The following is a 14,712-nucleotide window of genomic DNA, read 5'->3' on the forward strand; positions in this document are numbered from 1 at the left end:
TGATTTGACCATACAATTTTTATCTCTTAGCACAAATCTTTTTGCATTTTGCTTCACCCCACCTGTAAAAATCCACTTAGTGATTTATATCAAAGGAAGTTTTTTTTAACACCCCATCCCTTGCCCCTGCGCAATTAATCACCTCTAATTGTTATCTACCTTGAAGATATATGGAGTCCTCGGGGCCTCCTATTAGTGCGACACGCGTTGGTGAAGGAGCCAACACGCAATCTCCCTTCGCCCCGCGCGCCTTTTGGGCCGCCCATGTGCGGGAGGCGGTTCACCCCCTATTTTTCTTTTTTTCTCTTTTCATTCTGTTTTTTATTCAGCATTAAAATAATTAGAGAATTCAAAAAAAGTTCCGACATCCAAAAGATGTTAATTCTGAAAAAAAAGTTCAAGAAATCATAATATGGTCATAGATTCAGAAAACGTTCTTGATTTTTTTAAAAAGTCCGCATATTCAGAAAAATTTCATGATTTTAACAACAATGTTTGAGAATTCAAAAAATATTCACGATTTTGAAACCAAAATGTTCGTCATTTAAAAAAATGTTGCATACTAAAAAGTGATCACGAATTCAAAAAATGTTTCATGTATTTATAAAAAAAATTGTGAATTCAAAAAATGTTCATGCATTTATAAACAGTGTTCAGCTTAAAAACTATTAATGTTTTCAAAATAGCAACAATTTTCATGAATGAAAAAAATCATCGATTCAAAAATTTAAGTGATTCAAAAAAGATTCATGAATTCAAAAAATGTTCGTCAATTCAAAAATGTTCATGAGTTAAAAAGTATTTTCAGTTTGTTAAAAAATGTTCGCATATTCAAAAAAATAAAATACTATAAAACGTATTAGAGATCAAATAATGTTCGCTAATGATAAAAATCTGCATTAATTTAAAAAAAAATCGGAAATTACAAAAATGTTTGCGAATTTAAAATTGTGCTCCCTAGTTTGAAAACAAATTCATAGATTCGAAAACTGTTTCTCAGATTCATAAAATGTTCTCAATTCTAAAAATGTTTCATTTAACACAAAAAAGTGTTCAGTAATTTGAAAAAATCATCCAAAAATTTCAAAAATGTTCATGAATTTAAAAACATGTTCATAATGGCAGGAAAAATAGTGAATTTGGTAAAAAAAATCTAATTAGAAAAAACCACAATTTCATAAAATATTTATGAATTCGGTAATTGTTCAGAATTTCAAAAAATATTCATGGCTTCAAAAAAGTGTTCACAAATTCTAAAAATGTTCATGACTTCCAAAACTGTTCGTGGTTTCACAGAAATGTTCACGAATTTAAAATATAATCACAAATGAAAAAGTAAATGTGGAAAGAAAAAAGAGAAAAAGAAGTAAAAACGAACATGAAAAAGGAAAAGGAAAATCGAGACCGAAAAAATAAATTTAAATGGAAAAGAAAAAAAATAAAAAATTAGTGTTATGGCGCTACTAGAAGGAGGGCGCGAGAGGCGGCCGGGGACCTTTTTGCCCACGGCCGGGCAAGAGGGAAGGGATTTCGTTCTTAATTCTTGCGTGATTAGATTGATACGTCTCCTCTCTTTATATAGAGAGGTTTACTTGACTCCCAAGCAAGGCTTACTTGACCCTTAAGCAAGCGATCCTTATCTCTAATTAACCCTAAGACTAACGGGCCCATTAGGCCCATTACGTACTCTAACACTACACCCCACCTGGACATGCAGCTTGTCCTCGAGCTGCAGCCTAACCAACTTATAACCATGACTCGATGCAACACAAACCTAATACCTAAAAATAAGCCTTTTACATCTCGGCTTGTTTTATTATTCTCAACCTGAAATGGACTGGGCGCTTTATTTTGGACCCCTTAACAAAAAGTGGACACCATCCGCACGTCGGACGTGCACGTGTACAGCCACTGGATCCCATGGACACCATCTGGACAAAAGGAGTGCATGTGTATGGCCACCTGGAAAGGGTCGCAAGAGCGACCAGCAGAGGCGCCCTCGCGGCGGCCGGCAGAATGCAGTGGTGCTACGCGGTGAGCTCCTGTCGGTGACACCATGTCGTTTCCTCGCCGGATGACTGTTGGTCTGCACTGCACAGAGAAGAGTGGAGGGCTTGCGACGGAGAATGATGAGGAGGGGTGCGCCCCCAACCGCCGATATCGCCGACTTTGAGGTCGCTGCCCACGGGGGAAAACAACACGCCCGCCGCCCGTGGGGGAAACCGTATGCCCAAGATCCCCGACGCAGCGGATGAGATCGAGGTCCTTTGCGCAGTGAAGGGCAACTTGAAGGAACGGCAGCTGCAGACCACGCATCTCCCGCACACGCCGACGTGCTAGGAGGCCGCGCGCAGCAACCTGTAGCCTCACCGTCACCAACACGTGGCGTGTAGCGATCCAAGACGGAAGCGGTGACGGCGACGACAGGGACTGGACTTGGTGGAGCGGGACTCCCACCGACGCGGTCGAGGCGGGGCCGGAGCTGACCGGCAGTGGCAGCTGCAGCTGCAGCAGCTGCTGCGGCGGAGCGCCGGGCGCGGCGGAGGCCGCCAGGAGCGACAGCTGCCACTGCAGCCCAGGCTGGGCGGTGGCGGCGATGGATGGCAGCTGCAGCGGCTGCTGCAGTGGCCCGGCGAGCGCGGTGAAGGCCGCTTGGTGCGGCGGCTGCCATGGCAGCCACGGCGGCACGGAGGCAACGATGGGCGCTGGAGGCGCGGCGGGAGCCGGCGCCGGCCACTGCGGCCACTGTAGGGCGGCGGCAGTAGGTGCAGCTGGGGCTGCATCGTCCCAGCGAACGCCGCGGAGGCCCCTAGATGCGGCAAGTACCACGGCAGGGCCGGCTGCCCGATGGCAACGGTCGGCGGCAGGGGCGGCGGCGGCCCGTAGGGGCTGGCCAGGTACAGCCGAATCCCCTAGACGACTGTGACGAGGTCGTTGAGGACCCAGGTGATCTCCTCCGGGGTGTAGGCGGCGGCCGGTGGTGCGGTGGAGGGCGCCGGCATCTGGGCGGTGGCGATGCCGGAGGATGGGACCAGCAGCGCGGACGGGGAGGGCAGCGCCACAGTGTAGATGGCCAGCGACGCGGTGGTGACGGTCGGCTGCGGAAGCGATGGGGTGGGCGGCGACGAAGACATGATCGGAACTGAGCTACATGATACCAAATTGTTATGGCGCTGCTAGAAGGATGACGCGAGAGGGCCGACCGAGGGCCTTTTTGCCCACGGCCGGGCAAGAGGAAACGGATTTCCTTTTTAATTCTTGCTTGATTAGATTGATATATTTCCTCTCTTTATATAGAGAGGTTTACTTGACTCCCAAGCAAGGCTTACTTGACCCTTAAGCAAGCGATCCTTATCTCTAATTAACCCTAAGACTAACGGGCTCATTAGACCCATCACGTACTCTAACAACTAGAAAACATAAAAATATTAAAATTAAAAAGAAGAGGAAATGCCAAATGAAAAAGAAATAAGCCGGTTCAGGGAAGGATCTAGAACCTTTTGGATAAAAACTAACATGGGCCTGACGAGATAGAATACCTGCATACGGATGGGGCCACGTATCAGGTAGTAGCTATTTGGGACCTACGCGCCAAAGAGGATATACGTTTTTTTTTTGAAAAAAATAGAATATACGTGATCTGGGGTCAAAGGACGGCGACAATAAATTTGTGGGCTTGTGACGCTCTAGAGAGGGGGGACCTCCTGTACAGTGCTTGCTGCGCTCGTAAAGCAACCAGCGCTCACCTGTAGGCATTCGTAGGCCGGCCAAGGCAGGCTTCACGCGCGACCGAGCGAGCGGCTGAGTGGGCGCCTGGTTCGACCAGTCCGCTTGTTGACCGATAGAAAAACCCGAAAAATCCAGATTTTTTTTAAATCATAAAATTTCCTGAATTCAAAAGAGTTCATGAAATGTCAAAAAGGTTCACAAACTTTAGAACATTTCACGAATTTGAAAAAAACAGTTCACAATTTTGAAAAAAGTTCGTCAATTATTAGAAAGTTCTTTTTTTTGAAAAAAAATCGTAAATATCAGAAAAAATTCATTGGTTTTGTGTAAAATTTCACAAATCGTGAAAGTTCATCAAATTTTTAAAAAGTTCATCGGTTTTGATTTTTTTTTATTAATTCTAAGAAAAAATCACAAATTTTAAAAAGTTCATCAATTTTCGAAATAAAATATCATTTTTTTATAAAAAGTCACGAATTTAAAAAGAATTCATCGATTTTGAAAATTTGTTGAAAAAGTGTTCATGAAATTTAAGAAAACAAAAAAGAACAAGAAAAGAGAAAAAGAATAAAGAAAAAAAAGAAAAACCGCCCGAAAACTGACCAGCGAACCGGAAAAAAACAGTTTAGGAAGCTTCCCAAAACCGGGGCTGCCGCGAACAAGGGAGATAATGAGAAAAGAAAAGGAAGTAATCTATCACGTTTGTTGCGTTGTCGTAGTGGTTAGTGCGCTGCTGTGTGAATTGGTAGATCACGAGTTCTTTTGGAATTTAACAGAGAAAAGAAAAAGGGTCGCGCTAACTGCCACACGTGTGGCAGGAAGGGGGATCCGGCTTGCCTGCTCCCTCCCCATACTTCCATCCGTGCTCCCACATCATCCTACGACTGTCTTTTTTCCTTTTTCCTTTCTAATATAATCATCTCCCCCCCTTGATTTTAAGGGGGTGGGGCCGGGCCTTACTTTGTTCCAATCAAATCAAGCCACGTATGTGGGAGCACGGATGGGCACACGGGCGGGGAGCAGGCAAGTCTCGTCCAAGGAAGGGAGACGCACCACACGTCTCTAATTTAAACAGATTGCCACGTCATCACATGCATGCATGTAGGAATCTTTTTGGATTTTCAGTTTTTAAAATGTTTTATCTCTTAAACGAAAAATCTGTTTGAAAATTCATTTTCACCATTAAATCCCTCGCGATGAGATCTTCGAAACTAGATCCCATGTTGATATGTTTTGATGAATTTTTTTTTTGGATTAAAAGTTGCCATGTCTATTGCATATGAATTGCCATGATATTTACACTGAAGTTGCCATGATATGTTTCAGCTATTTTCTTCTACATTTCAAAAGTAAATTTTGACATTTATAAAGCGGGGAATTAAGAAACTAGACTTGCCATGAACCATAAACTAAAATTGCCATGATACATGCACGTCAATTTGCCATGGTTCATACAAAAAATAATTTTCATGGTCAAAGTACTGGAGTTGCCATCATCAAAATACTAAAATTTCCATGATCTACAAACTAAAATTGCCACATGGCAACTTTAGTTTAAGCCCTATGGCAACTGCAGTGTAAACATCGTGGCAACTTCTGGCAAAAAAAAAAATCATCGAAACATATCAACATGGGGTCTAGTTTTGAAGATCTCGTCGAGACGGATTTAATGGTGAAAACGGATTTTTAGTTCGATTTTTTATTTAGGAGATACAACATTTTTAAGCCGAAAACCAAAAAAAATTCTGCTGATGTCATCTATTCATACGTGGCAAAATGAGTGGTGGTGGAGGCGTGTGTGCGATGTGCAAACGCCCACACGTATGGGCGTTAACATTTCCGAAGAAAAAAAGATGGGCCGACCCAGCTCGTAGGGGGTATGCGCCAGTTGGCAGAATTGCCTTTAATGGCCGCTTAAAGCGCCGTATAGAAAATGCCCTAGAGAGGCGCCACCTGACCCTGACATGCCCCCTTCCAGGTCAAGCCCATGTGCTTTCACCCAGGTCTGGTCTGGCGTGGTCAGCACCCCGTCGTCTTGGGATCCATAAATAGTTGAGTTTTTCATTTATTGATGTTGTATTGTCTCAAAAAAAAATTATTGATGTTGTTCTCTGATGTTTTCTGCTAAACAATCCCCTGAAAAAGTTAAACAAGACTGTTTAGTGGTAAATTGGAAATGTTACAAAGGGTGTTTAACTTCATGAAATTTTAGACATAGCAATCACAATGAACTTTTTAATTTTTAAAAAAAATAGAGCAATGCAGAGAAGGGAGAAGGGGGCAAGATTAAACTGTAAATTCTTTAATTGTAACCATTTACAGTTTACATTTTAGCTCTTACAATTTGCAATTTACAAGGACTTTGGAATACTCCAAGCCTTGTTCACCTTGTTAAACCACCCGATGGAATCCTGAGCTCCAAGCCTTTGGTCACCTTGACATTTCCAAAGTCCAGTGTACTGCACAATACATCACTCTGTTCATGCACGCCTGCAGGCTGTGGCATCCTACGCGTCATATTTGCAGATGTTCTCGAATCCCATGTACTCATGCCGTGCGAACTTGTGGATCGTGTTGGAGATGCCGACTCCGCCTGCACAAAAATTTCAGGGCCTGATGTTCGGTTCGAAACCATGTGATGGTTGCACACTTGCACTGGGAGTGAGGGGAGGGAAACCTGGTACCTAGAGAGAGTGCGCTGATGAAGATCATGAAGGACAATATGAAGACGATGATCGACGCCCGCCCTAGCAGATCAATTAGCTTCCTCACAACCCTCTGGCCAATGATCGCAGCGAAAAACGCCAGGATGGTCAAGTAGACAGCTGCACAGGTTTCATTTCAGAGAATAAGTAACAAGTGCTAGATAATCATGGGAGGATATATCAGAGGAAATGGAGGCAGTACCATATGGCACAGGGAACCGGTTCAGGAGGTAGTACTCTACGACGGACATGGAAGATGAGAACATCATCGCGAAGGTGGCTGTAGCACTTGCGACCTGCAGTACAGACAGGTCGAATGTGCCATAAATAGGTAGTAGAAAGTAGAAACCATGATCAAAACATAAGGTTATTAACATGAGTGAACAAAGATCGATTTACTTGCGGAGGAACACCGAGCTCCAGGAAGAGAGGCCCCATGATGGAGCCCCCACCAACGCCAAGCAGACCGGCGACGACACCAGCAGTGACGCCCAAGAAGCAGTATACCAATAGCTGATGAGCTCTCAGGCTGTTATGCTCGTTCTTCTTTGATGATATCACCCTCCTCCCCTGCACCAAACCTACTGCTTCGTACATGGCCACCCCAACAGACACAGGGATCTGCACACATATCCAACATGTAAATGAACTATGGATCAATTTTGTATGCGCTTGATTGAATACCGAGATGAAGAGAGTCGGTACAGTACCTGGAGTAAGTTCAGAACCCAGTACCAGATGGAGCAAGTTGCCATGTAGTTCTGCAAACATGAAGAATTAACATAAGCCAGATGTTACTGTCGATATTACCAATCCTCCGGATGTAATTTCATATACAACATCTTTTTTTTTTGTAAGAACATGAGTTGCATGTAGTAGTTTTCCATTTAGAATATCTTTCTGTGCAACCTGAACTAGATTACTGAATACAGTTATGGATAACATAGGGAACAGGGAAACTGAACACACAAGTGCACAGCTTGGTATTGTAAAAGGGAACAATTGATATTTAATAAAGCAGTTGATCATTGAAAATTTAAAGTACTTGATAATTTTACTGGAATTCATGTTATTATAGTTTCAAATTGCAGTTGAGTTTCACACCTTAGTGACTTGAAGCGCAAGGAATGCTACCCAAACGAAGGCAAGAAGGCCAACCTCCTTCCAGTAAACATTCTTCCAAATGGATACCTGCAGTATCAGACCAGCTCTAGTCTTATGAGTCCTTAAGATGATTGTTTCCAAGGCCAGGGAATTAATGTTCATCGGTTTTTATTTCACCGCTTCGTCTGATGGGGTTTCATTTTGATCATCATCTGACAGAATTTCAGACTGAGATGCGGCGTCAAGTCCTGCAGACAGCGGCATGTACACCTGTTCTTCGTCTGCAGATAGACGCGGCATTATATCCCATAGAAAATGTAAGCAACATTTTTCCGCGCTTCATAAATGATGAATAATTCGGTTTATTGGTCAATTACTTGTTTGCTGTGATTGTTTTGCTGTCTCCTGAATGAATAACCAAACGAAGTGATTATCACTTATCAGCATCCCTGATGTGATGTAAAAATGAAAATACAGGTATCCAGAAAAACAAAACATTACCGTTATGATTATCGTCTCTTTCTTCCATGTTTCTACAGCCTTCAGAAAAGCTTTGGTTGAAGTAACTGGAATTTAATTTGGAAACCATTTTGAAGTCAGCTACGAATTCATTGCTTAGGATTAACGGTTGCTGCAGTTTGAGGGCAATGTCTGAGCACCTATGAAGAGAATGATCAAGAGGACTGTGACGAGCCAGTCAGGGAATATCACATTGCAGATAACCCCAATGCTGACCCCTAGCATGAGCATGGGCTGAATGAGTAGGGCCAGATCATAGTCTATCACTGGCATGTCCAATGTCGGGTGCTTCAGCTTGAGGTTACAGTACACGGTTGACACGGCAGCCCCCATGATCATACCTGTGGCAGAGTATTATCTCAGTTCTCAGAATCAATCATGAGCCTAATAAAACTTCCAAAGATACGTTCTCCCGTGATGAATTATCTATTTTTTCACCTTTTTTTAAGAGAAAAATCCGTGTTCAATCAATCGGATACATTTGACATGTACCTTGAACTTGAATTTGTAGAATGCTTTATGACAAACTTATTTTTTGAAGTGTTTTTATTTCTATTGTCAAATATGCAACTATACTTGATTGTTTGAAGCTAGTTTAGAATGTCATAATGTGCAGGATAAGTGGCCCATGTATGCATGTATAGCAAACGGAAAGAAATGGGAGACTCCAGATATCTTCACCAAATTACTCGGTAAGATATGTATGCCTTCATGCAAATAATACAATCTGAATATAGATAAAGAACAGTAATGCAATCTGAGTAGACGAAAATTATAGCACGAGTATGAACTGAATCCTCACATTTTGACATCGCCGCGGATGACTTGGGATCAAAGCCAATGATCAGGGTCAGCATCGGCACAAAGATCCCACCACCACCTACACCGCCGATGCTGCCGAACGCTGCCCCGAAGAATCCAATGAATGACCCCAACACGATTTTCCACCCAAATTTCATGGGCTACATAGAAAGGTACAGATAAGAAGCACCAAATTAGCAACTCATCTCAGTTAACTGCGACTCATGCATAGAAATGAAGTGCAGAATGGGTCAGAACAGAACCATCAAAAGAGTCAGCTCAATTTTAACTAGCCTACATGTAAATTTCGTGAAGACTGGATTTAAACAGCTTAATTTGTTGATATGTGTTGCTGCACAAGCTCTAGCTCGAAATCAACACAGAAGAAAGGCTTCAGTTATTACCGGCCACACGTGGTGGTAGGTGGTTCCGTCACTCTGCCACAGGGAGCAGGCCAGCTTGCGCAGGTAGCTCGCTTCCTCCGGCGGCGCCACGGCGCCGGCGAACGACAGCTCCCTGTCGGCGGCGACGGCGGCGGCCACAGTGCAGGCCACGCCCAGCACCGCGACGACGTGGCATCTCATCCCCATTTCTTGCCCCCCTCCCCTGCAAATCGGCGATTTTTTTAAGGAGATTTGAAGGTGAGCGAGCTGCAAGAGCCGCTGAACGGAAGTAGGAGAGGACGGGTGGAGATTATTAATTACTTCCTGTGGCGACGGAGCGGTCCAACGACCATAGAATGAGATCACCCGACAACGCCGATGCAAAATAATTGAACAGTACGTTTGACAACTATTGATTTGACCCACCTATCAATCATACAAAATGCGTTATTTGTGTCACTAGTAATTGTGTACGTACAATGCACGTTAAAGTTTTGCTTCAATGCACTGTTTAAAAGTTTGCGCAAATCTTAAAGTTACGTAAAAAGGCTACTCCATTCGTCTCAAAATAAATGTGCTGATTTAGTACAATTTATGATAAAATAAGTATCGCTGATTTAGTGCAACTTATTACTTGTTTTGGGATGAAGGGAGTATCATATTAGTTTGCAGATCAAATGTATTAAATAAATTGATTTGATGAAAAAATACCCTATTCTCCTTTTTTTCGAAGGGGCACCTTCTAATCGTCACCTTTAATTGCATTGAAAACCATAAACATTTCTAGCGGGAGGGGGGGGGGGGACCAAGCAAAATTCTTGTTCAAATCCGTTAAACTATCTAAGATTTAATCAATGTTCATGACATGGAAGAAATTCAATAGGTTGTAGAACAAAATCGTACAAGGAGATTGCAGATAAGCACTGTCATATGAGACTTATTTTAATTTTGCCAATAATGTCAACCGGCCTATCAAAGTCCAATTGGTGGACTGCCATATGTTCCAATTTCCGTTTACTTTGTAGAGTATTACTCATAAATAGTCCCCCCCTCTCTCCTCCTCCTCCACGCCTAAAGGTGGCTAGGGTTTTCGCCCCTCTAACCAGCGCAATCGCTGATCCTCCTTGCCCACATTGGCTCTAAGGGTCTTGGAGGTGTGACAGGCCCTAGTCCCACTACTAGGGAAAATCTTATACACAGAATCTTAGCAGTAGCGCTGGATAAAATGAGGCGCTGCTGCTACCTAGTAGTAGCGCGTGTCAGTAAGACGCGCTACTGCTATCCTTTTAGCAGCAGCGCATTTTAGCGAAACGCGCTGCTGCTAAGTTTGAACTGGGCGCATATGGCTAGCCTGCTACCTCTTGAGCATGCGTTGGTTTTACCTTGAAGAGGAAAGGGTGATGCAGCAAAGTAGCGTAAGTATTTCTCTCAGTTTTTGAGAACCAAGGTATCAATCCAATAGGAGGCTACACGCAAATCCCTCGTACCTACACAAACAAATAAGAACCTCGCATGCTGAACTCATATACTTATTGAAAAAATTTACAAGTTATCAAAACAAAGTACTACACGCATGCTCCTAGGGGAAGGGTTGGTAGGAGTTAACCATCGCGCGATCCCGACCTCCGCACATAAGGAAGACAATCAATAAATAAATCATGCTCCAACTTTATCACATAACGGTTCACCATACGTGCATGCTACGAGAATCACAAACTTTTAACATAAGTATTCGTTAAATTCACAACTACCCAACTAGCATGACTCTAATATTACCATCCTCATATCTCAAAACAATCATCAAGCATCCAATTGATCATAGCATTCAATGCACTCTATATGATAGTTTTATTATACCCAACTTGGATGCCCATCATATTAGGACTAATTTTATAACCAAAGCAAATACCACGTTGTTCTAAAAGACTCTCAAAATAATATAAGTGAAGCATGAGAGATCGATAATTTCTACAAAATAAAACCACCGCCATGCTCTAAAAAGATATAAGTGAAGCACTAGAGCAAAATTGTCTAGCTCAAAAGATATAAGTGAAGCACATAGAGTATTCTAATAAATTCTGATTCATGTGTGTCTCTCCCAAAAGGTGTGTATAGCAAGTATGATTGTGGTAAACTAAAAAGGAAAAACTTATATCATACAAGACGCTCCAAGCAAAACACATATCATGTGGTGAATAAAAATATAGCTCCAAGTAAAGTTACCGATGGACGAAGACGAAAGAGGGGATGCCTTCTAGGGCATCCCCAAGCTTAGGCTTTTGGTTGTCCTTAAATTTACCTTGGGGTGCCTTGGGCATCCCCAAGCTTAGGCTCTTGCCATTCCTTATTCCATAGTCCATCAAATCTTCACCCAAAACTTGAAAACTTCACAACACAAAACTCAATAGAAAATCTCATGAGCTCCGTTAGTGCAAGAAAGCAAACCACCACTTTAAGGTACTATAATGAAATCATTCTTTATTTATATTGGTGTTAAACCTACTATATTCCAACTTCTCTATGGTTCATACCCCCCGATACTAGTCATAGATTCATCAAAATAAGCAAACAACACACGAAAAACGGAATCTGTCAAAAACAGAATAGTCTGTAGCAACCTGTAACTTTCGAATACTTATGGAACTCTAAAAATCCTACCAAAATAGGAAGTCCTAGGCAATTTGTCTATTAATCTTCTGCAAAATGAATCAACTAAAAAGCACGTTTCTGTGATTTATTAAAATTATTCTCATGCGCGCAAAAGTTTCTGTTTTTCAGCAAGATGAAATTAACTATCACCCAAGATGATCCTATAGGTTCTACTTGGCACAAACACTAATTAAAACATAAAACCACATCTAAACAGAAGATAGATGAATTTTTTATTGAATAACAACAAGGAAAAATATTGGGTTGTCTCCCAACAAGCGCTTTTTTGTAAAGCCTTTTAGCTAGGCATTGATAATTTTAATGATGCTCACATCAAAGACAAGAATTAAAGCACAAAGAGAGCATCATAGAACATGTGATAAACACATCTAAGTTTAACATACTTCCTATGAATGGTCATCTTATAGAAAAAGAAATTGTCATAGCAAGTAAAAACTAGCATATGCAAGGAAACAGAAAGGAACATTAGCAATCTCAACATAACGAGAGGTAATTTAGTAACATGATAATTTCTACAACCATATTTTCCTCTTTCATAATAATTACATGTGGGATCATAAGCAAATTCAACAAAATAGCTATCACATAAAATATTCTCAACACGATCCACATGCATGCAAAGTTGACACTCTTCCAAAATTGTGGGATTAACATTAATTAAAGTCATGACCTCTCCAAACCCACTTTTATCAGAAAATTTCATAAGATTGAACATTCTCCAAATATGTGGGATCTAAAGTTGACACTCTATTATCAATCTCATATTCATCATGGGGCTTAAATAAATTTCAAGATCATAAGAAGAATCACCCCAATCATGATCATTGCAACAAGTAGTAGACATAGCAAAACTAGCATCCCCAAGCTTAGGGTCTTGCATACAATTGACATCAAGAGAATTTATAACATCATTGCAATCATGCTTTTCATCAAAGGAACTATCAAGTATGGGTGCAATAGCAACGATCTCATGTTTAACATAAGGAACTATAGCAAATTCATCTTCATAAATATTGGCATCATGGCCACAAGAATAGAAACCATCATGTTCATCAAGGGATATTTCAATCAAATCATGGGAATCATAATTATCTATAGGTTCATGCATATCATTATTTTCTTCCAAAGCAATGGTCATTCTTCCAAGAAATTCTTTGACATAGACATTATGAGCATAGTTTTCATAGCAATATTTAAGTATGTCAAAAATTTTAGATTCGTAGAGAGTAATATCATACATTTCAATCAAAGAAGCAACTTCATAAGCACCCTTAAAAGCAACAAATTCTTCAATTTGTTCGATATCATAGTAACTATAAACACCCTTTGCATAAGAAGATAAGATTTCATTATCATTAAACTCACACAGGTAGGGAAGGTGTTTTTTAGGGTTCTTAGAGCAACAGGTAAAATCATAAATTTCACAAAGATTCCAAGCATAACACAACAAACGGTTTATTTGATCCCATAAGAGTACCCCTTTTTGAGACACACGATGACGCACAAAATGAGCATGCTCATCTAAAGATCTTCCCTCAACTAAACTAGTTGGGTTTCAGCACGAGCACATAAGGATCGAAGATGATCCAAGTAAAACACTTTAAGTGGATCCATATCAGTAGATTTTTTGCAAGCAAAGATGCAAGCACATAGAAGGCACATGGAGACACAAGCAAACATAAGATCGAACAAAAGAAGGGCGAAGAAAAGGCAAAGGTGAAGTGGGGGAGAGGAAAACGAGAGGCAAATGGCAAATAATGAAATACGAGGGAGAAGAGTTTGTGATGGGTACTTGGTATGTCTTGACTTGTGCGAAGACCTCCCCGGCAACAGCGCCAGAAATCCTTCTTGCTACCTCTTGAGCACTGCGTTGGTTTTCCCTTGAAGAGGAAAGGGTGATGCAGCAAAGTAGCGTAAGTATTTCCCTTAGTTTTTGAGAACCAAGGTATCAATCTAGTAGGAGGCTACACGCAAGTCCCTCGTACCTACACAAACAAACAAGAACCTCGCAACCAACGTGATAAAGGGGTTGTCAATCCCTTCATGGCCACTTGCTAAAGTGAGATCTGATAGAGATAATAATAAGATAAATATTTTTAGTATTTTTATGATATAGATTGGAAAGTAAAGATTGCAAAATAAAGTAGATCGGAAACTTATATGATGGAAAATAGACCCGGGGGCCATAGGTTTCACTAGTGGCTTCTCTCAAGATAGCATAAGTATTACGGTGGTGAACAAATTACTGTCGAGCAATTGATAGAAAAGTGCATAGTTATGAGAGTATCCAGGCACGATCATGTATATAGGCATCATGTATGCGACAAGTAGATCGAATCGATTCTGCATCTACTACTATTACTCCACACATCGACCTCTATCCAGCATGCATCTAGAGTATTAAGTTCATAAGAACAGAGTAACGCATTAGGCAAGATGACATGATGTAGAGGGATAAACTCAAGCAATATGATATAAACCCCATCTTTTTATCCTCGATGGCAACAATACAATAGGTGCCTTGCTTCCCCTGCTGTCATTGGTAAAGGACACCGCAAGATTGAACCCAAAGCTAAGCACTTCTCCCATTGCAAGAAAGATCAATCTATTAGGCCAAACCAAACTGATAATTTGAAGAGACTTGCAAAGATAACCAATCGTACATAAAAGAAATCAGAGGAGATTCAAATATTGTTCATAGATAATCTTGATCATAAACCCACAGTTCATCGGATCTCGACAAACACACCGCAAAAAGAATTACATCGAATAGATCTCCAAGAAGATCGAGGAGAACTTTG

At 41.4% G+C, this 14,712-nt stretch overlaps 1 protein-coding gene across 2 annotated transcripts; it reads right to left on the reverse strand.

Annotated features, from left to right (window-relative positions):
- Positions 1-6,012: 6,012 nt before the first annotated feature.
- LOC123157143 (sulfite exporter TauE/SafE family protein 3) lies at positions 6,013-9,562 on the reverse strand. 2 transcript variants are annotated; one of them, XM_044575386.1, is made up of 12 exons: positions 9,263-9,562; positions 8,860-9,019; positions 8,198-8,398; positions 8,040-8,104; positions 7,916-7,943; positions 7,716-7,819; positions 7,539-7,625; positions 7,145-7,195; positions 6,834-7,055; positions 6,637-6,730; positions 6,414-6,554; positions 6,013-6,322 (listed from the first exon to the last, which is right to left on the reverse strand). In XM_044575386.1, exons 1-12 carry the CDS (start codon positions 9,446-9,448, stop codon positions 6,237-6,239), a joined length of 1,425 nt encoding a protein of 474 aa, XP_044431321.1. In that variant the 5' UTR covers positions 9,449-9,562; the 3' UTR covers positions 6,013-6,236. The 2 variants fall into 2 exon arrangements, with proteins under 2 accessions (XP_044431321.1, XP_044431320.1); XM_044575385.1 differs by having other exon boundaries at positions 7,916-8,104.
- Between the last annotated feature and the right edge of the window lie 5,150 nt (positions 9,563-14,712).

Source organism: Triticum aestivum, chromosome 7B (assembly GCF_018294505.1).
Source record: "Triticum aestivum cultivar Chinese Spring chromosome 7B, IWGSC CS RefSeq v2.1, whole genome shotgun sequence".
Classification (NCBI taxonomy): Eukaryota; Viridiplantae; Streptophyta; class Magnoliopsida; order Poales; family Poaceae; genus Triticum; species Triticum aestivum.